Source organism: Lontra canadensis, unplaced genomic scaffold (genome assembly GCF_010015895.1).
Source record: "Lontra canadensis isolate GAN:19392208 unplaced genomic scaffold, GSC_riverotter_1.0 scaffold15, whole genome shotgun sequence".
Taxonomy (NCBI): Eukaryota; Metazoa; Chordata; class Mammalia; order Carnivora; family Mustelidae; genus Lontra; species Lontra canadensis.
In genome coordinates this window covers 25,048,032-25,068,964 of record NW_022631009.1, presented here as the reverse complement: position 1 = coordinate 25,068,964, position 20,933 = coordinate 25,048,032, and the positions used below count along the sequence as shown (strand labels likewise).

At 42.3% G+C, this 20,933-nt stretch overlaps 1 protein-coding gene across 4 annotated transcripts in view; it reads right to left on the bottom strand.

The window, feature by feature from the left end:
• Nucleotides 1-20,933, bottom strand: part of CDH17 (cadherin 17) — a 74,079-nt gene that overhangs the window by 7,182 nt on the left and 45,964 nt on the right. For all 4 annotated transcript variants that reach the window (XM_032858705.1, XM_032858701.1, XM_032858702.1 and 1 more), the window contains exons 11-15: nt 19,174-19,250; nt 17,080-17,271; nt 8,230-8,474; nt 5,092-5,222; nt 841-1,080 (exon numbers count right to left, since the gene is read on the bottom strand). In XM_032858705.1, the coding sequence (XP_032714596.1) occupies nt 841-1,080; nt 5,092-5,222; nt 8,230-8,474; nt 17,080-17,271; nt 19,174-19,250 (885 nt within the window). The remainder of the gene's footprint in view (nt 1-840; nt 1,081-5,091; nt 5,223-8,229; nt 8,475-17,079; nt 17,272-19,173; nt 19,251-20,933) is intronic.

The following is a 20,933-nucleotide window of genomic DNA, read 5'->3' as shown; positions in this document are numbered from 1 at the left end:
AGACTACACATCTCAAGTGTTGGGGAGAACATTGAGCAACTAGACTTCTCATGCACCCATGGGAATGGAGAATGTTACAAACTAGAAAACAATTTGCCATTTTCTTAAAAATTTAACCAAGCAGCTACCATATGGCCCAACCATTCCAATGCTAGGGATTCAACCAAGAAAAATGAAAGGGTATGCTCTTATAATATTCTTGTTCACAACTGCTTATAGCAGCTTTACTTGATGCTGGATAAAAATAGCCAGACAAAAAAAGAGTACATACTGTATTGCAGTATTTAAATAAAATTCTTGAAAATGCAAACTAATCTAATAGTGACAGATAGTAGATTAGTGGTTACCTGGGGATGGGGGATGGAGGATGGGCAGGGTGGGGTAGAAAATGGGATTTACAACTGGAGCATGAAAAGTCTTGGAGGGCGGTGAAAGTGTTCTTATCCTTATTATGCTGATGGCTTCAATGATAGCAACATTTATCAATTTTTATAAAATTGTATGCTGTCAATATGGGCTGTTTATTGATGACAATTATATTTCAATGAAGCTGTTTTCCCAGCTGCCATTGGAAATTTTGCAAATGCTTTTCAAATGATCCAGTCATCCAATTGTCCAACGTACACTATGGGGGATGGGGTGTGCTAATCTTTCTCCCTCCAAAGCCCAGGGTTTTCTTCCCTCTGATGAGCTCTTCTCTACAAGTTTTCAGAGCATGAACTTCCTGCCTGTAGCCTGGGAGAAAGCTCTGTGTTGAGTGGCTGCAAGCACACCAAGGCAAAGAAAAACTAATTTTAATCATAGATCAGTGTTTTGTTCATTGTACTTTTGACAACTCACCATTGATTTTGGAAACTACCCAGTTGTTTCGTAAAAATTCACTGTCAAGGGAAAATGTAAACTGTGGACCCAGAAATGACTGCTGGTCATCATCGGTGGCCTCGAAAATGACACTTCCGATTGTTTGGAGGGGATGGCACAGAAACAAGCCTGCGTTGTCCTTGGCTAGCCGAGGGGGGTTGTCATTCACATCGGAGAGGGTCAGGTGGAAACTGGCTATGGAGCTCAGGTAGGAGCCACCTAAGGAAGTGAGATTGAAACATGGTATCAGGTCTCTCATTTTCCTCTTAAGGGGAAAAAAATACTTCCTTTTCTTAAAAACATACACACACAGTTCAAACAGTTGGGTTTACTGAGGTAGTAGAAAGATAACAAGCTTTCAGAATCAGACCTGGTTTCATTTCCTGCTTTAAAAGTCTCAATGATAAGAATAATAACTAAGACTTATGTGCTAATATTTTTTTATTTTTTATTTAAATTCAAGTTAGTTAACAGATAGTGTAATATTGGTTTCAGGAGTAGAATTTAGTGATATATCAGTTACATATAACACCCAGTGCTCATCCCAGCGAGTGCCCTCTTTAATGCCCAACACCCATTTAGCCCATCTGACCCCCACCTTCCCTCCAACAACCCTGTTTGTTTCCTATAGTTAAGAGTGTCTTATGGTTTGCCTCCCTCTCTGTTTTAAACTTACTTTGTTTTTCCTTCCCTTCCCCTATGTTCATCTGTTTTGTTTCTTAAATTCTACATATGAGGAAAATCATGACATATGTCTTTGACTAACTTATTTTGCTTAGCATAATACCCTCTAGTTCCAACCATGTTGTTACAAATGGCAAGATTTCATTCTTTTTGATGGCTGCGTGATATTCCATCGTATATATATATACCACATCTTCTTTATCCGTTCATCTGTTGATGGACATCTGGACTCTTTCCATAATTTCACTATTGTTGACAATGCTACTATAAGCATTAGGGAGCATGTGTCCCTTTGAATCAGCATTTCTATATCTTTTGGATAAATACTTAGTAGTGTAATTACTGGGTCTATTTTTAACTTTTTGAGGAACCTCCATATTGTTTTCCAGAGTGGCTACACCAGTTTGCATTCTCACCAACAGTACAAAAAGTTTCCCCTTTCCCAGCATCTTCACCAATACCTGTTCTTTTCTGAGTTGTTCATCTTAGCCATTCTGACAGGTGTGAGGTGATATCTCATTGTAGTTTTGATTTGTATTTTCCTGATGATGAGTGATATTGAATGTCTTTTCATGTGTCTGTTAGTCATTTGTGTGTCTTCTTTTGGAGAACGTCTATTCATGTCTTCTCCCCATTTCTTAACTGGATTATTTATTTTTGGGGTGCGTGTGTCCCTTAGAATCAGCACTTGTGAATCCTTTGGTTAAATACCTAGTAGTGCAATTGTAATTGATTTTGATGAGTTCGTTACAGATTCTGGATACTAGCCCTTTATACAGTATGTCATTTGCAAGTACCTTCACCCATTCTATAGGTTGCCTTTTAGTTTTGTTGATGTTTCCTTCACTGTGCAGAAGCTTTTTATCTTGATGAAGTCCTGATAATTCATTTTTGCTTTTCTTTCCCTTGCCTCCAGAGATGTGTCTAGTAAGAAGTTGCTTCAGTGAAAGTCAAAGAGGTTGTTGCCTATGTTCCCCTTTAGGATTTTGATGGTTTCCTGTCTCACATTTAAATCTTTCATCCATCTTGAATTTATCTTTCTGTATGGTGTAAGAAAGTGGTCCAGCTTCATTTTTCTGCATGTGGCTGTCCAGTTTTCCCAGGACCATTTCTTTAAAAGACTGTCTTCTTTCCATTGGATATTCTTTCCTGCTTTGTCAAAATTAGTTGATAATAGAGTTGAGGGTCCATTTCAGGGTTCTCTATTCTGTTCCATTGATCTATGTATCTGTTTTTGTGCCAGTACCATACTGTCTTGATGACTAGAGTTTTGTAATACAGCTTGAAATACAGAATCACAATGCCTCCAGTTTTGTTCTTTTTCAGGATTGCTCTAGCTATTTGGAGTCTTTTGTGGTTCCATACAAATTTTAAGATTGTTTGTTCTAGCTCTGTGAAAAAATACTAGTGGTATTTTGATCAGGATTGCATTGAATGTATAGCTTGCTTTGGGTATACATTACTTCAAAACAACTCCAATGTGCATTTACTGAAGACAAGACTGAGGTTCAAAGAAGTTGTGTGACTTGCCCAAGATCACACAGCAGTAGAGAGGTCTCCACCCCAGGAAGTATGACTCTAGAGCCCACAATTTCTCCTCAACACTGATCTACGCATGTTTGTTAAGTTTTCTACACATCATTTTTTCAGCTATATAATATGTGACTTTGTTAGGACCCCACATTACTGTTTGTTGAAAATAATGAAGGGCTGCACAAATGTTATTTACTATGATATAGCGGTGAAAGATTAAAACTTTGTAGCCTTAACAGTTGGTAGCTGTGTGATCGTGAGCAAGTTACTGAACTTCTCAGTGCCTTGATTTCCTCATCCATAAAATATGGTCAAGAATAACACCTACCCGTAGTTTTGTATGAGGATTAAGCTATTACACTAAGTGCTTAAAACCAGGGCTGCCAGTGCAGTGTAAACACAGACTCTTCTCACTCTCCCTGACATCAGTCACAGAGACCAGTTCCACAGTTTCTGACTCCATCTTGCTTTAATTCCAATGAACCTCATCCTCTTGCTTTGCTTTTCAACTATCTTCCCTAGCCCTGACCACACTTAACCAAAGGAGGAAAAGCCACTGTGCTCTTGAAGTCATTTCATCTATCAGCATCGTTTCAGAGCCAACAAAGGGAAACAGGGCTTTGGATCCTGGTTTTGATTCATGGAACTTCTAAAATGTGAGCGGTCCCTAGGACACATCCAAAGTGAAGTGTTGATCCCCAGTATGTTGTAGTGGAATGCGTGGCATAAAGGCTCAGCCAGAAGCTTCCTACTGATTAATCGCGAGCTTTTAAATCAAGAGTTCAGTGTATACAATGTGAGAGGGGAATGTGCTTTTCTGGAAACAAGCAAGGGAGAGAGCAAGTCCCCCACCCGCCTCACCAAGGCGTGGCTGCTTGCACACAACTGTTCCAGATTGGCACAGACTTCAGGATTTCTACCCTCATTGGCTTAACTTGACTGTGGCGCTTTTGTTTTTCTTAATCCTTTCACAGGCAGGACCATTTTTATGATTCCCATCCACTGGAATGTTCCCCATTTCACCCCCCAATCCTGAGCCTCACATTTGGAAGTTTATTTTTTTGGTCTAAAACTGTATTTATTTAGTCCTAATTTGTTCCATTCTCATTTTTTGGTAAACCAGGCAAATATATTTGCTATTTAATTAGAGGCTTCAACCAGCATAAAATCAACAGAATTTCTATGCTAAGTTGGAAAATTCCATTTAAGTGCAAAGAACCCTTATGTCTTAATCACCAGCCTTATCACTGGGAGGCATACTATTCCTATGGGTGTATGTTTATTTTAATTTTTCAAGTTCCCTGAAATGCCACATTCAAAGTCAAAGGGGAATATATATCACCACAACTGGATTAAATGGGATGCAAAGATTATACAGGATGATTCAAACATCCTTGGCTTGTCTATGGAATAATCTTTCCTTTCAAAAGCTCACCCAATTTCAGCAAAACAGAGATACCCAGGGCTACCCAAGCCTAGTGAATCAGACTCTCCAGAGATGATCTCCTCGTATCTGATTGAACAAGCTCCCAAGTGATTCCGGCACATACGGAAGTTGAGAACATGGCATAAAACATTTCTGTTTCAGAATGGGTCAGACCCGGGCCCCTGCAATTTAAGGCTGAAGGAGCAAGTCATGGTCTAGGTCAGCAGGGCAGTGCCCTGCTCTCAGGGAAAACCCACAACCACTTTGGAGGAAGGGGAGGTAGTTCAGCAGGGGTGCAGGAACCTTCCCTGAAGCTGTAGCCCCCCCCCCCCACAGGAAACAACAGTGAGCAGCTACACCCCTGCCGCCTAGCCAGCCTGCAGGTGCACCTCTGCCAGAGGTGCCATGGATCCCACCTTGCACCAAACCAGGAAGGTCTGAGCACTTCCCTCCACTTTGGTACTTTTATCATCCTTCCATTGGAAGATATTCTGACAATTGGACCCAGTGGAGTTTCCCACCCACCTCACCTTCCCTCCCATGTCTGTCGATGTAGCCCCTCATCATTTGTTACTTATTTTCCTCACCTATTTCGGTAGCCACCACGTGCACCACATACATACTCTCAGCTTCCCGGTCCAGCGGAGCCCTAGTGGAGATCTGGCCAGTGATGGGGTCAATTTTAAGCCAGCCTCTCCTGTCGTCTCTCAGGGAATAACTTCATAAGGTGAAAAGAGTGAAAGAAAACCCACATTACTCTGTGTGAAGATGTGAAACTAGTTTAAGATCATTGCGCTGTTCTGTCAGCCTTATCCCTTGCATATCACTTAGAGCATATTTAAGGGTTATTTTATATGATTAATGCTTTCCTGGCATACGGTCCCTCTTCAAAAGGAGGATTAGTGTATCCTTACAGAGTCCTAATATTATTTGTTTTATCAAAAAGATATAGTCACAAACTCCAGAGGAAAAGAGTTAAACTTTTCTGGAAATCAAAGGATTCCAATTAAAACAACCTGGAAGCATCTTTTAAAACTGATTAGCCAACCACTCCCTATAAGAAAACTCGAAGCCCAGGGGTGGAGATATTAGGTAAATGGGTGGGTACTCAGAGGCTGCTGGTGGCCCACTAAATTGCTCATTCTACAAACATCTACTGAGTGCTTCGCAAACATCAGGAATTAGAACAAGAGGGGAGGGGCACCTGGGTGGCTCAGTGGGTTAAACCTCTGCCTTCAGCTTGGTCATGATCTCAGGATCCTGGGATCAAACCCCACATCGGGCTCTCTGCTCAGCGGGAAGCCTGCTTCCCCCTCTGCCTCTCTGCCTACTTGTGATTTCTCTCTCTGTCAAATAAATAAATAAAATCTTAAAAAAAAAAAAAAAAAGAACAAGAGTGGAGATTACCAGAAAAAGAGTGGGGTGAGGGTGCTCTTAAGCCAGTGGAAGAGACAGACACAGAAATAGAGAGTGCCAGTAAAATGTGGCAAACACAATGAGAAGGGCCCTGAGGTCTCCCAGAGAACTCTTTCTGAAACAGAAGATGTTAACTAAGGCAAGAAAACGGATGCTTCAAGCAAGAGCAATTGTGTGAACTAGTGCGGAGAGGCCAAGGACTAGCCTGGTGGTGTGGGGCAGTCAGGCATTCCAGCTGTGTTGGGATAAAAATGGGAAGCAGTGGATGGCAAAAGATGAAGCCTGGGAGGTGGAAGGAGCCAGATCATGGGAAGCTATGGGCAGTGATAGAATGCTGTTAAGCAGGAAGGTGATTTAGTCATATTTGTGTTTTCAGTGGAACTCATTGGCAGGTGTGTGAGAGATAGATCTGAGATAAGCCTAGAACCACCAGAAAATCAATCAGGGCAGCCTTTTGGGAAGCAAAACAACATAGCCATAAGGCTGTCTATGTCTTCAGACCACACAATACCACTTCTGGAAACTGTCCCCCAATAAAAACCAATTTAACTGAAGTTAGAAAAGAACAACATTCATACATAGGTTCAAAATATTTTATATAATAAAAAAAAATACTGGAAACAACCTACATGTCCAGAAGTAAGAGAATGATTAAAAAGTCAGTATGTTTTCATTCATCAGATTAATTTTTTCATATTAGTATGCTCTGTACTATTGGGCTATGTGTACGGGTGATGAAGAAGAAATCGTACATATCTGGGATTTCTCTCTGGAGGGTTGTCAGAGGAGTCCTGTGATCTGATCTACTATTTTAAAGCACCGCTGGGTTCTGATGGATTATGAGTTTGCATAGCCAAGAGAAAAAGAATGAACTCAGGCCAAAAACTTGGGAGTCAGCCTTAATTCTCAACTGACTTATTACTAGAATCAGAACTATTGATCGATTATTCCTCATTCTTAAAACACTCTTCTCATTTGTCTTCTTACAGGACACTCTCCTTCTGTGTCTTCTTCCTTATCTTCCTGATTTAAATCTAATAGTATTTACGGTATACATTTTCCTCGATCCAAGAACTTTTCTTAAATGATTTTGTTGTCCCCACTCATTAACTCAAATTTTTATTCACTTGTCTTTGACTAGTGATTGTTATAGCATTCTCATGAAGAAGGCAGAAGCATTTATTAAAAAATAAATGGTTGTAAATTATAAACATTTTGTGCCCCATCATACTTTGTGATTCTGATGGATACAGTAGTATCTACACTAAACCACACAGCGTAGCCCCTACTGTTCTTTCTCTATTACCTTTCTCTTTATGGGACATAGAGAGTGAAACAGGTGGGAAATTTACTCTAGGACAGACAAAGAAAAAGGTCTTAGAGGTGATTCCAAGTACCTAAATGACAGCTCACCAGGAGGCAATACTTCCCTCAAATGTTTGAGAAATTTAAGGAATTGTCATTCATAAGCACATTCAATGGTTTAAGCTGAAGTATTTGTTATGCCACAGACAGTAGTGCTAAGGTGGCAAAACAGAAGCAGAAGATCCAGGCTCCAACCCTATCTAGGTGCTTATTAACTATATAATATTAAAGAGGTTATAGATATTGATTCAGATATGGGCAAATTATCATTGTACATGTTTAAGACAAATCCATGTAGGTCCTATTGCACTGGAAAAAAATGATTGAGAATTGCTAAGATGGAAATATTTGCACATTTTGTTCAACCACCTCAGCCTGAGCACTAGCCTCTCCAGAGATGGGCTCTGGAATGAGTCTTGTCACCCCAGACCTGTTGTCTGGAGAACCACATAACGGAGACAGTCTATATCCAGAAGATTCCTTTAACCCTATCAGGTGGGCAAGTCTGTCCAGTTGGCCTTTTGCTTCATTCTCCCTGTCTAGAAAGAACTTCAGTCCACCTTAGGGGTTGGGTTGCAACTCTCCCCCACACCCTGGTCCCCATGGCTGGTACAGACACAGAGCCTGGCTTTGGGTAGCCCAGTCTTTGTACCCATCTCCTGAACTCAGCTCTCAGCTGGGATTTGTGGTGAGTGGGCTAGGATGGAAGCTGACATGCTTCCCATTTGCCTGAGCTTGATTTCTCACTGATGCCCCCTGGGTACTGACGACTGTTGGAACCAAGGTCAAGTTCACCACATGCCCTGGGATACAGCTTTGGATGACTGCTTTCTCAGGGGAGAACCCTGGAGTCAGACCAGCTTCTCTATCCCTCCCAGCCCTGCTCCTCCCCACTGGCCATAGTCCCAGCACAGCTAGCCCTATCCAGCATTGCTCTCCTCTACCTTATATCCAGATTTTCCGGATCCCTGGCAGTCACATTGCCCACTTTAGTGCCTACAGCCGCATCTTCACTGACTTTTGCTTGGTATATGCGCTGGGAAAATACGGGTGCTTCATTCACATCTGTCACAATAAGCTTGAACGTGGCAGAGGAGCTGGTGTTGTAATTTACACCATACACAAGAGGCTCAGGATTTTCTGCTTGAAACACAATATCATGAATGGTTGCAGTTTCAAAATCAAGAGGCTGTATAGGGAGGAGAAAAAAAGAGGAAAAATTAATTTGGGGGATGATTAGCACCCTTAAAAGATTCATTCCCAACAGTCCTTTAAAAGCTTCCTAACGGGGCACCTGAGTCAGTTAAGCGTCCAACTATTGCTTTCAGCTCAGGTCATGATCCCAGGGTTGTGAGATTGAGTCCCACGTTGGGCGTGGAGCCTGCTTAAGATTCTCTCTCTCCCTCTCCCTCTGCCCTCCTACTCCCTCTTTATAAAAAAATAAATAAATAAATGCTTTTTTTTTTTTTTTAATAGCACAGCAGTTCTCAGTTTGGTGTCAGCGAAAACCTACTTCTCAAAATGATAACAGAGCCATAGTATTGGAACTGCAGGACTTATCAGAGACTTTAAAATGCTATATGCATTACGACTCTCCTAGCAGAGGAAATCAATGCAGCATCCCTTAAATTTACATAACCCTAGGATACTTCATTTATTCAGCAGAAACTTACTAATTCTCTCAAGAAAATTCTCAGAAGACAACTGGGGAAAGGCTTATATAGAGACATCCACAATGTATAGAGAATGATTTCCAAGGGACCTCAGGATCCAAACCCCAAAATAAAGAACTTATCTGTCTAAAGGGTAGGAGAGCTTAGCAGAGAAATTGAAAGATAGAGGATCTGCTCTTGTGACAGACCATGCTGGACAGAGCCAGGAATCAAGAATCAAGAAACCAAGTGAGTGTACTCTGAAGAAGAATTTGACAGGGCTACCCAGGACAGAAGGAGTGGCTTCAAAAAAACAGTAAATTCCCAACTCTGGTAGCTTCCAAGAACAGGCTTAAACAACATGTGACAGGCTAGCATAGAAAGAACTTCTGTAGCGTTTCAGCAACTGGTTTTATGTGACTTTTAAGTTCTCTCTCAAGGCATTGAGTCCATGATTCTATGAGGGGGAAAAGATCCTAGTCCAAAGGCCTGATGAAGAAGAATAGCCCCTAAAGTTGGGCCTCTCATCTGGGATTAAAAGTCTGCTGGGAATCTTCGAAGCCCTAGAAACCAAAATCTAAATATTTATATTAGGTGCACATGTGAGTTTTTTCCTAGGGAGAGGATATAGTCACTGTCTCAATGGTACCCAGGACCTCAAAAACAAAGAAACCAAAGTGAAACCCAAAAAGTACATTATGGATTATGGGAACTACACTATTTGATTCACTCTCCCAGGCCTGTAAGACCCAGGACCTCTTGGTGAGCTGTCAGTCTTTTAACTTTAATTTATATCAGTTTCTCATTCGTTGAATGGAAATGGTAATATCCACTCAAGAAGAGAAAAACTCACAGACAGTTTGACACCTGATTGCATTAGCTTGGCCTGCCCTTCCCTAACATCTGAAGTTCTCGCCCTCAGGCAGGAGTTGGCTCAATGCAGTCCTTTCTACATCTGATCCCCACCTCCTACCCAAATGGACAAGCTCTATATCCTCTGTAATCTTTAATTGCTTGGTTTTCTATTTTAGATCCTTACTGAGCACAAGTTCTCTGAGACGAGGAATTATGTTACACTCATCTTTGCTTCTCCTCTCTTTCTTGGCACATAGTAAACATTGTGTATTAGTCAAGAGATAGAAAGATCAGAAGAACTCAGTCTTCTTGGGCCCTTAAGGGCTCCAGTGGAAAAGACATTCTGGAGAAAATTCCTATTCTCCAAAAACCCCTCTCCTCCATGCACACACAAACACACACAACATCATAACCCAATATCTAGTTGAATAGAAAGTACGATAGAAAGGTCAATCATATGGAAGAGAAAGAATTATGTATGAAGACTCAAGGCCATTTGAGATAGAAAATAAGAAGCAACTGACAGGATAAAATATAAGGATATAAAATTTTCTAAACCAGATGAGATATAAAAAAGAGGTTGCTCCCAGAAATAAGCACCCACTGTCTGCAGGCCATGGTTCCATGAGGTTCTTAGGATCACCACCAACTGGTCTGATAGGTCTCCCTACTCTTCACTCAGGGGATGAAGGCAGGGGTACCAAACCAAGAAAGCCTGGTATTTGGAACAGAAAGGAGCAGCCCCTGGAGGAAGCCTGTGTTGTGGGCCAAGGATGCCCTCTCTGCAACTTGCTGGTCCAGCCAAGCCCAGGATCAGGCAGACAGCTCCACTCTCTGTGTGCTCAGGCAGAGGATATGCATCCCATCCTCACACCAAACAGATCCTCAGTAGCATCCCCGGCTTTCCCATCCCATCACTGCGGCCCCCAGAAGTGGGGGGGTAAAGAAACGAGACACTATGTCTGCAAAGAGGAAGAAACCTGTGTCATCAGGGACAGAGAACAATATATGTATTTTCTATTATTTCACATGCCAACGTGATGCTGAGGATGAAACAAGTTTTGGAAATGCTGTCCTCCTCGGTATTTACTGCCACCCAGTGCTCTGGCCGCTAGAACATGTTGGTCTTGGGGCCAAACGGGTATCAGGAGCAGGAAGTCTATGCCTTTGAGTCCTGCTTGGCTTATCAATAATTCCCTTGGGGTCCCCTTCTTGAAATTTAGCTTTAATTTCTTTAAATGAAAATGTCACTTCTCTATCATGGCTGGTCTTTTTGAATTCTCAGACCCTGACCTTTTTTAACTAGCTTAAGAGTCATTTGGAAAAGTAATGCATACCCTTTTTTCTCATCACTGCTCATTGGGGACAATGTTACATATCCCCAGTCCCTACTTCTCTCCCTCTGAACTTCTATCTCTGCCTCCAGGTTGACTCTAAATCACTGAGTCTGACCTTTCAATCAGTTGTGTGAAGAATTATTGCCCATGCACGTTTTTCAGCATGTTTTTGATGAATATGTCTCATCAGATGGGACCCACAACCATCCCAGGAGGCCATGATAAGTCTCTTGACTTGGCTCTGCAGGCAAATCCCTGTGTTATGAACAATACACAGGGTTTGACAAGGCTTTTCCTTGATTAAGTTCTACTGATGATCATTTGCTAATTCAGCATCTTTCATTTCTGATTTTTTTTCCCTAGAAGATCAATGGCTCAGTGTTTTTCCTGGTGAGAAAGTTAGGCACCGTGATCAATGGCAGGCTGCTCCTTTCTCATTTGTTCTTCCATTCAGTACGTGGAAGAACACTGACACCCCCTCCTAACTGGTCTCCCTGTCGGTGGTAGGGACCCTTACATGGCTGCTCCCAGACTTACTTTCCTAAAATGCAAATATGACCTTGTCAGTCTTGTGCCCCATGCCTTTCTCTGCTCCTCAAGGATTGAAGTTCTAGCTCCTTAGCATGGCAGCAGCCATGTAAGGATCAGACTCAGTGATTCAGAGTGAAATAATAGAAAATACATATATTGTTCTCTGTCCCTGGTTCCTGACACTGAGCTCCTAAATCCCTTAGAATTTCCAGGGTGGGAAGAGAACCTTTTGTTCTAATGAAACCATTCTTGATAGGCTCCTGGGTTACTTCAGGCTGGAGGCTGCTCCCCAGAAAGACCAAACACTTCCGGCCCCCACCCCCACCTCCCAGGAAGGGGAGAGAAAGCTAGAGATTGAGTTAATGATCAACCCTGTCAATATGATGAAACCTCCATAAAAATCCCACAAGTTCAGAGAGCTTCCAGGTTGGTGAACATAGCCCATGTTGTGTGAGAATAGGGCACCATAACTCAAGAGTAGGCAGAAGCTCCTGCCCAGGGGACACTTCCAGACCTTGCCCTACAGATCTTTTTTTTTTTTTTAATTTTTTATTTCTTTTCAGCGTAACAGTATTCATTGTTTTTGCACCACACCCAGTGCTCCATGCAATTTGTGCCCTATCCAATACCCACCACCTGGTTCCCCTAACCTCCCACCCCCCACCCTACAGATCTTTTAATCTAGCTGTCCCCCTATGTCCTTTATCATATCCACAATACAATAAACTGATCAATGTCCGTGTTTCTCTGAGTTCTGTGAGCTGCCTCAGCAAGTGGTGGGACCCAAGGAGGGAGTCATAGAGCTGACTTATAGCCAGTGGCTCCAAAGTATAGGGGACAACCTGAGATTTGCAATTGGCTTCTAAAGAAAAGGCAGTCTAGTGGAACTGAGCCTTCAACCTCAGGAGTCTGCCTTGTCTCCAGGTGGGTAATGCAAGAATAGAGTTAAATCACAGGACTCTAGGCTGGTGTCAAAGAACTGCTTGGTGTGGAAAGCGCACACATGTAGTGTCAGAAGTGAGGTGCGGTGGCTGTAGGAGAGTAAAGGAGAAAAACAGGAGGGCTTCTCCTCTTTGCTGAGCACATATTAAAATGACTGATTCGCAGGCCCTCCCCTAAAGATGCTGAGCCAGCAGTCCCTGGTCCACACCCTTGGACCCTTGGGTTGGGCAGGTTTGGCCCCCTCAGCAAGAGGGGAGAGCACATCTGCCCACAGGCAGAAACCTGGCTTCCACCCTAGCTTGAATTAATCAGAATTGAAATAGTGCTGGACATTTATTCAGTTTACTGTTTTCTGGGTGTTGTGCTAAGAGCTGTATATGTATTTTCACATTTAATCCACCAACATCCTTATAAATATGGTGCTACCATTGGGGCTCCTGGGTTGCTCAGTGGGTTAAAGCCTCTGCCTTTGGCTTGGGTCATGATCCTGGGGTCCTGGGATGGAGCCTGCTTTGGGCTCTCTGCTCAGCAGGGAGTCTGCTTCCCCCTCTCTCTCTCTGCCTGCCTTTCTGTCTACTTGTGATCTCTGTCAAATAAATAAATAAAATCTTTAAAATAAAAAAAAGAAAAAAGATGGTGCAACCATTTTACCTATTTTTACAGATGGGAGAACTGAGGTTTTGAGAGAAGACCGCATATGATCAAGGTCACAGGGCTAGTAGGTGGCAACAACAAGCCTTAACAGAAATCATTTTCCTAGAAGAGTCAGGGGCCTGGGGTCAAGTTCCCAGCTCTGCCATGGCTGGGGGACCTGAACCTCATCCATACAGTGGAGCTTAATTCTGCCTTGGCTGTAGTCAGGGTGGGACACTAAGGAGAAGGTCTGCAGACATGCTCCATAAAGTAGAGCTGACTATAGTTGGGCAATATGGCTTCCTTGGAAAATTTTACCTGCAATTAGCACATTTGTAATTCAGGAGAACAGTTGCTGATAGAAAGGTGACTAAGAAACTTAGTTTCTGGATATGACACCAAAGGCACAGGCTGTAAAAGGAAAAGTACACCAGTGGCACTACGTCAAACTGAAAAGCTTCTGCAGAGCAAGGGAAATCAGCAGCAGCATGAAAAGGCAACCTGCAGAATGGGAGGAATTATTTTACAGACCACATATCTGATGAGAGGTGATATGCATCATATAAGAAGAAACTCCTGCAATTCACTGGCATAAAAAAAAATAATAACCTGATTTTTGCCTAGAAATAACTAGGCAAAGGACTTCAATAGACATTTCTCCAAAGAAGACATACAACTAGCCAACAGGCATATTAAAAGATGCTCAACATCATGACTCATCAAGAAAATGCAAATCAAAACCATACCTACTAGGAGGGCCATTATCAAATTTAAGAAAAGAAACAAGTGCTGGCAAAGATGTGGAGAAATTGGAACCCTTCTGCACCATTGGCAGGAATGTAAAGTGGTGCAACTGCTGTGGAAAACAACGTGGGAGTTCCTCAAAAACTGAAAACTAGAACAACTGTATCCTCCCATAATCCACTCCTGGATATTTACCCCAAAGAACTGAAAACAGAATATTTGCACTCCCATGATCATGCAGCATTATTCCCAATAGCCAAGAGGTGGACACGACCAAAAGGTCAACTGACAAATGAATGGGTAAGGAGATGTGGTATATACACACAGTAGAAAATTTTACAGCCTTTTTTAAAAGAGAAGAAAATCCTGCCATATGCTATAGCACAGAAGAAACTTGAGGACATCAAGCTAAGTGAAATAAACCAGTCACAGAAGGGGAAATGAGATTTGGTTTCACTTCTTTGAGCTACCTGGAAGAGTCCAGCTTACAAGGAATAAAAAGTAGAAAGGTGATCGATCACCAGGAGCTGGAGGGTAGGATAGGGGGAGCTGCCGTTCAAGGAACATGGAGTTTCATTCATGCAAGTAGAAAGAGCTCCAGAGATGTTCTACAACAGTGTGTTTAAAAGGAAGGTACGCAATAAAAGGTAAGAGGATAGATTTTGTGTTATGTGGTGTTTTTAAACTAGTTTTACACATTAAAAAATAATTAACACAATGGTTCAAAGCAATGGTGGTCCCCTAGCAGCCAAATGGATAGGGAATTCGAAACTAAGTCATACACAGTAACCATATTATAGAGTCTAACTTATTGAAAAACACTACAAAGAGTATAAACACATGCATCTGTCATAGTGAATACAGACATCCTAAGGGTAGGTGGTTAACACGGGGGGTATCCTAATCAAGAATCCACACCTTAGATCCAGTTGCTGCTTCGTGATGAAGAGAACCTAATCAGTGATGCACACTCCAGAGGCAGCAACTGCAGGCCTTGAGCTACAACTGGCTCAAGCAGCACTGTAAGGTTTGTTCATGGGCAGAGTGATCTTACAAAGAGAGGACGTGGTGATATTGGTGCTACCCAAGACATGGGTTTGGTTTAAAATATACTATAATCTCTCAGTCATCACCTGAACGAGAGTGTGAGCATCTGGCTAGTCCAGTCGTCTGTACACTTCAGAGTTCTAGAATTTCAGTTCTGTTCTGTCTCTGTCTGGGATTCCTTTTCTTTGGATAATCAGACAAATCCTCTCACTAGAATACTGTTATCACAGTGCCGGAAGGACAGAGAGCTAGGACTTTACAGGCCTAAAGCACAAGTTCAATAACTGTTTTTGTGTCTGTCTGTTAATAACTGTGTATAGGATAGAATTCAATTATTTATTCAGCCAACAAATATTTCTCAAACTACTATATGCCCAGCAGCATTCCAGATACTAGGACTACAATCACAAAACAATAAGGATGTGACAAGGATTTTGGTCAGAGGCCTGCTCAGTTGTAACATGCCTCCTCATATCAAGGTTTTGTGGAAGGCAACTCACAACTCGCACCCACCACTAATCATTTGGGGTCACCAACATCTGGCTAAAGGTTTCCATTAGCCACAAGTGGTCAAATTAAGTTAAGCTGGCTCACAACAAGACACCACAAGAAAATGTTGACATATGGGAATCTTTCATACTGAGATGGGCAGGTCTCTATCTTATCTTAGCTGACTAGAGAGCTCTGGTCCAGGGAGAAACTGGGAGCTGTCTGCCCCTCCTTCTGGGAAAGGATCCAGCATGATGCCTGGACCACCCACTGCCAACTCTGAAAACTGCCCTTTCCTTTATCTGATCCTTCTGCAATTCTTCTCCGCGTAGACAGCCGTGAACAGGGTAGGGGGAGTCATCCCTGGTCCTTTTCCAAATGTCAGACTGACACAGGATGCTAATAGTTTCAGTCGATCCTCACACAGACCTCACCACTGCAGCCCTTTGTTGGAAGTGAAGTCTATGGTAATAATAGGATCAGAACCCAACACTCTGCCCCTGGGGTTGCTTTGGCACTAACACTTTTCTCCCCGTGTTTCTATCCATCTTCTGTGAAATTATTCTACTTTGTCTTCCTCTTCAGATTTCCTTTATTTTAAATTACATTTATTAGTTTTCCTTGATTCTGAACCAAAACTTTCCTCCTGAGCCTTTTTTGCAGCCTCTAGCACACTGCCCTATAAACCTTCAACACCCAACCATGCCTACAGATCCACTATTGCTATAACTCTGACCCCTTATAGTTCTGAATATATCAGATGACATTGAGTAATGCTTCCTGTTGAGTGTTCTGGTAAACCATTTACATGTTCTAAAGCATAGATGAGGCAGCCTTGGGGAAAAAGGTCAATATTTAGAGGTATATGGTGGGGAGTGGGAGTAGATTGAGGGAGGGCTAGAAAGATCCTACACAAAGAAGCAGATACTATAGTAATCAAGACTTTGGCTCTAGACTTCCTAGTCCTTACAGAAGGTAAGATAATGTGAGAGCCAGTGAGCTTAGCAATATCCTAAAAGATGAAAGTACAGGGCTGGCAGGAAGAACAGGATGAAAGGATAAGTCTATTAAACCTTGAAAGGAGATCTACTGATTTCCAGTCATTATTAAAGGCACATTAGAACAGAGGGTCTACAGCCTTAAGGGCTCATAGGGCTCATCCAGTTTAATACCCCCACATTAGTAAAAGGAGAGGTAAAACCCTCAACAAAACCTCCCCACTCCCAGAATTTAACAAATAAAAGTATAGAACACCTAGTTAAATTTGAGCTTTAGGTAAACAACAAACAGTTTTTTTTAAATTGTCTATCCTATATTTTATCTATTTTATATGGCAACCCTACCTCTTCTCCACAAAGGTTATTTGTTCAGTTAGCAACAGACCCAGAACTAGAATTTTGGCCTTCTGTCTTCCAGGAGGATAAGAATGAATGTGTTTGCTAGGAGTCCCTCACCACACCTGAGAGGTTAAGGCTAATCCACTACCCCTGCTTATTAATCCTTGCACCGTCATAAGAAACTTGATTTATAAAAAAGAAGAAAATCCATTAAAGGGGCTCTTTACCTTTTTAATTATGACATATCCAGCATTGGTTTGGGGATCTGTGTCAACCCCCAGTCGTCCATCACTGTCTCCCTGTGTAATACGGTATAGGATTTTAGAACTCCCAGTGAATGGCTCATCAGCATCTGTGGCCTGGATGGTCAAGATGGTGGACCCAACAGCTGTGTCTTCAGCAAGGGTTAAGATTCCATACTAGGAAAAAAATAAGGGAAGGAAATAAGAATGTCCATTGTCATCAAACATAATTGCCAAGGGGTAAATCTGTCTCTTTGGATTCACAATGAACACAAATCATAGTTTGCATTAACACTTACCAAGCATGTTTTCTTACCAATAAAGATGTGGCCATTGATTTTTGACATCAGTCATCCTCATAGACTGATATCCATTGCACCAAGGAACATGTCTCAGGGAGCTATTGGTAGGATTTTAATACAGATTCCCCTTCTCATATCCAATATATTTATTAACTACAATTATTATACTAGTGATGATATAAATCAATAGCTACTATGTACTGAGTACCTAAATTGCAGCAGACACTTCACATATATATTCTTTTAGTTAATCTGTAACCCACCAAGGAAGAGAGGTTAAGAGCCTGAACTTTGGAATCAAACAGCCTGGGGATGAACCCTCAGCTTGCCACTTAGTAGCCTGGTGACCTGAAGTAAGTCACCTTGTTTCCTCAAGTCTCAGTTTCATCATCTGTCAATGGAAATAATAGCAATACAACCAACATCCTGTTTGCTGTGGTGATTGAGAGAGATAAAGCATGTAACCCCCCTGAATGCCTGGCACATGATAAGGACTCAGGAAAGATAAGCAACAAAGCACCCTACCAAGTCATCTCCATTTGGCAGGAAAGCAAAGGATTAGAGAAGTAAACCCCAGCCAGGAGCTCACAACTAGTGAGTCTGAGAATTGGAACTCAGGTCCATGCTGGTCCAACTCCAAAGCCTGTGTTCTTGCTCATTGGCCCACACCAACCCCCACCACTGCACTGAAAATCCCCCAAATTATCTCTGTTGGCATAATGATCTTAAAGATGCTACCAGGCAGAGCCCAGAGGGAGGCCTGCAGTAATGACAGATGCCTACCAGCTCTCTCTAAGGCCCAATTTGCTTTCCAGCTCCCAAAGCAGAATATTCTTATCCTCAGTGTAAAACCACTATCTTGATGGAATGCGAGAAAACCACAAGCCAAGGAAGGGCTCATGGAGACTGAGAAGGAATGGGCTCTTTATCTCATGCCTGAGGGCCCCCAGAGCCTGCAACCCCTTACATTCAGTCACACCTCTTGCTGCCCAAACCCTCTCATAAATCAATTCCCTTTCTTTGTCACAGCTTTGTCCCTATTTTGATTTATAATCATCACAAGGCTCTGGGCTATCCCTTAAATGACTTCAAACATGACATAACAATCTAGTCAAATGGGTTTCTCTCTGCTCCAGAAGAAATAGAGATCTCCCTTTTAAGGGAAGCTATGGTAAAACCACCCCAAGTTTTAAGCCCACATCAAAATAAGTGAATGTTTTTCTTGATGTTCTCTCAACTGATCTTTTTTCTTCTGCTCTTTCCGCCCAATTTTCCTAATTCTTGCAAATGTCTTAAGCACATTCTTCTTTGGCTTAACCAAGAGGTCAGTTTTTCCTCTCTCTTTCTTTTACCCAGTAATTACAAAAAGAGTTTAAGTCACCAGTATTCCAAATATTAAGTTTTTGACTGAAAATGCTTGTTTAAGACCTAGTGGTAATCCATTCACTGTCACGTATTATATAAGGACAAAATGCAAGTAGCCATTCAATTCCTTTAAATCTGACAAAGATGGCCATTGCAGCTTTTAAGCAAGCCCTTGGAAGAAATGAGCCATTGGTAGAAGTTTATAAGCAGATGTTCCCAGATACTCTAACAGTGAATTCTATTGTTCCCTGAAGATTTCCACTGAAGATGGTGCCTGGATTTGTCACCAGTGTACTGACTGAAGCTACCTTTAAAGTCTGGAATTTTTCCTAACTACTCACTGTGACTTTATCCCAGAAGTCAGGGTCAAGTAATATGAACAAAGAAAAAACAACAGATGAAAACTACTTACATCTGATTTTTCGAAGATGGGGATCTGGTCATTGATATCAATAACATGGATCTGCACATCACAGAGGGTTTTGAAATCTGAAAATCAAAGTCATATCACAAAAACATTCATCAAAGATCATGTGTTAAAACGATAAATCTGTAAGAAATACATTGGCAAGGGAAGTGACAGTCACAGCCACAATTCTGCCATGGACATGCAGTGTTTGTGGGGGACAGGATTCTCTGCTCCCCACCTGCTCCCCACAAGCAGGTCAGCAAAAGGAGGCTGGAAAAGCTCTAATAGAAGCTTCCCTGGGCATCTGCCCCTTCCCAGGTAAGGCTTGTTCCTCATCAAGACTGGTTAGGTTTTTTTGTTTGTTTTTTTTTGTTTTGTTTTTTTGCTTTTGTTTTTCCCATGAAGCAACCTCTCTTTTCTAACTAGTGAAACTTATATAGGCTTCAAAACCCAATGCAAAACTGCCTTTCCAGAAGCCTTCCCTGAGTCTCCCAGCCAGCTATCTTTCCTTCTCTGAACACTTCCAGCCCTTACCATGCTGCATCTCCTCTGTCCTCTACACTGGGAAAGTCGGGTGCCTGTTCCTCCAAATTCTTCCAAATACAGTTAGCGCCTTTCAAGAGGCTTGGCTACTCAGACGGTGGGAGGCAAGAGAGGGTCAGAAGGAGCTCACAGAAAATGACACAGGTTTTGAGGGGTGAGTTTGACAATTCAAAGATCTAGTCTGAGACAGCAGGTTCAAGCTAGGTCCAAAATGAGCATAGAATACAGGTGAGGATGGGGTGCCCAGGGAAATATCCAGAATGAGAAACAACATGACAGGTTCTTTGTTGGGGTCACTGTGGCTCTAAGCCATGATATACTGTGTTGTATAATAGCTAAGACTCAGGGCTCAGGAGTCCCACTGTTGAGTTCTGACTCTGCCACTTATCAGATATCTGAGAGCTTATCAGATTGTGTGTCATTTGAGTTCTCTGTGCCTTAGTTAGTCTTTCTATAAAATGTAGATAACAACAGAACTGGGGTTCTTGTTATAATACAAATTGTCAGCACTCTCTGTGTACCAGGCACTGTATTAAGTGCTTTACCAGCATTACTCATTGCATTGTCATACGAGTTTCATGACTTAGGCACTATGATCATCCTCATTTCATTCATGAATGAGGACACACAGCATAGAGAAGTTAGGTAACCTGACCGAGGTCACACAACTAACTAGTGGTCAAGCCAGAATTCAAATCCACCTGCTCCCTTTGCCCTCTCTGTCCACTCTCCACCCTTCCACCCCACTCAGTGTCCCTGGAGGCTGACCCAAGTAACTGCATCTGGACATCCTGGCTGCTGCCAATGGCAGCCCTGACCAGGAGATGGGGGGAGGGGCAGGAAGAGAGAGGTCAGGGGTAGTTTCCCCCAGCAGCCTCTTCTGCAGGCAAAAGTAGAGGGCATGTTCCTTTGGGGAATACTCCTTTGATTGCCCCTTCACACCTCAGTGGAGGGAGGCTGTCCTTTGCACTTCACACCTCTATTTGGTTTCCCTTAACCCTGCCCACAACCTTTACAAATCCCTTCTTTAAATTCCTCTTGGTTATTCCTTTCGAGAAACTGCTTCCTGCTGGGATCTTGACAGATGCACTCAGGCAGTCTAACTCCTGAGATGGTGTCCAATGTACCAGACAGGAGGCCAGGCTTGTGATCTAATTGAATTATAATAATGGATGCTGATTAAAGCAAGGATCAGTCCTCAGAACAAGAATGACTAACAA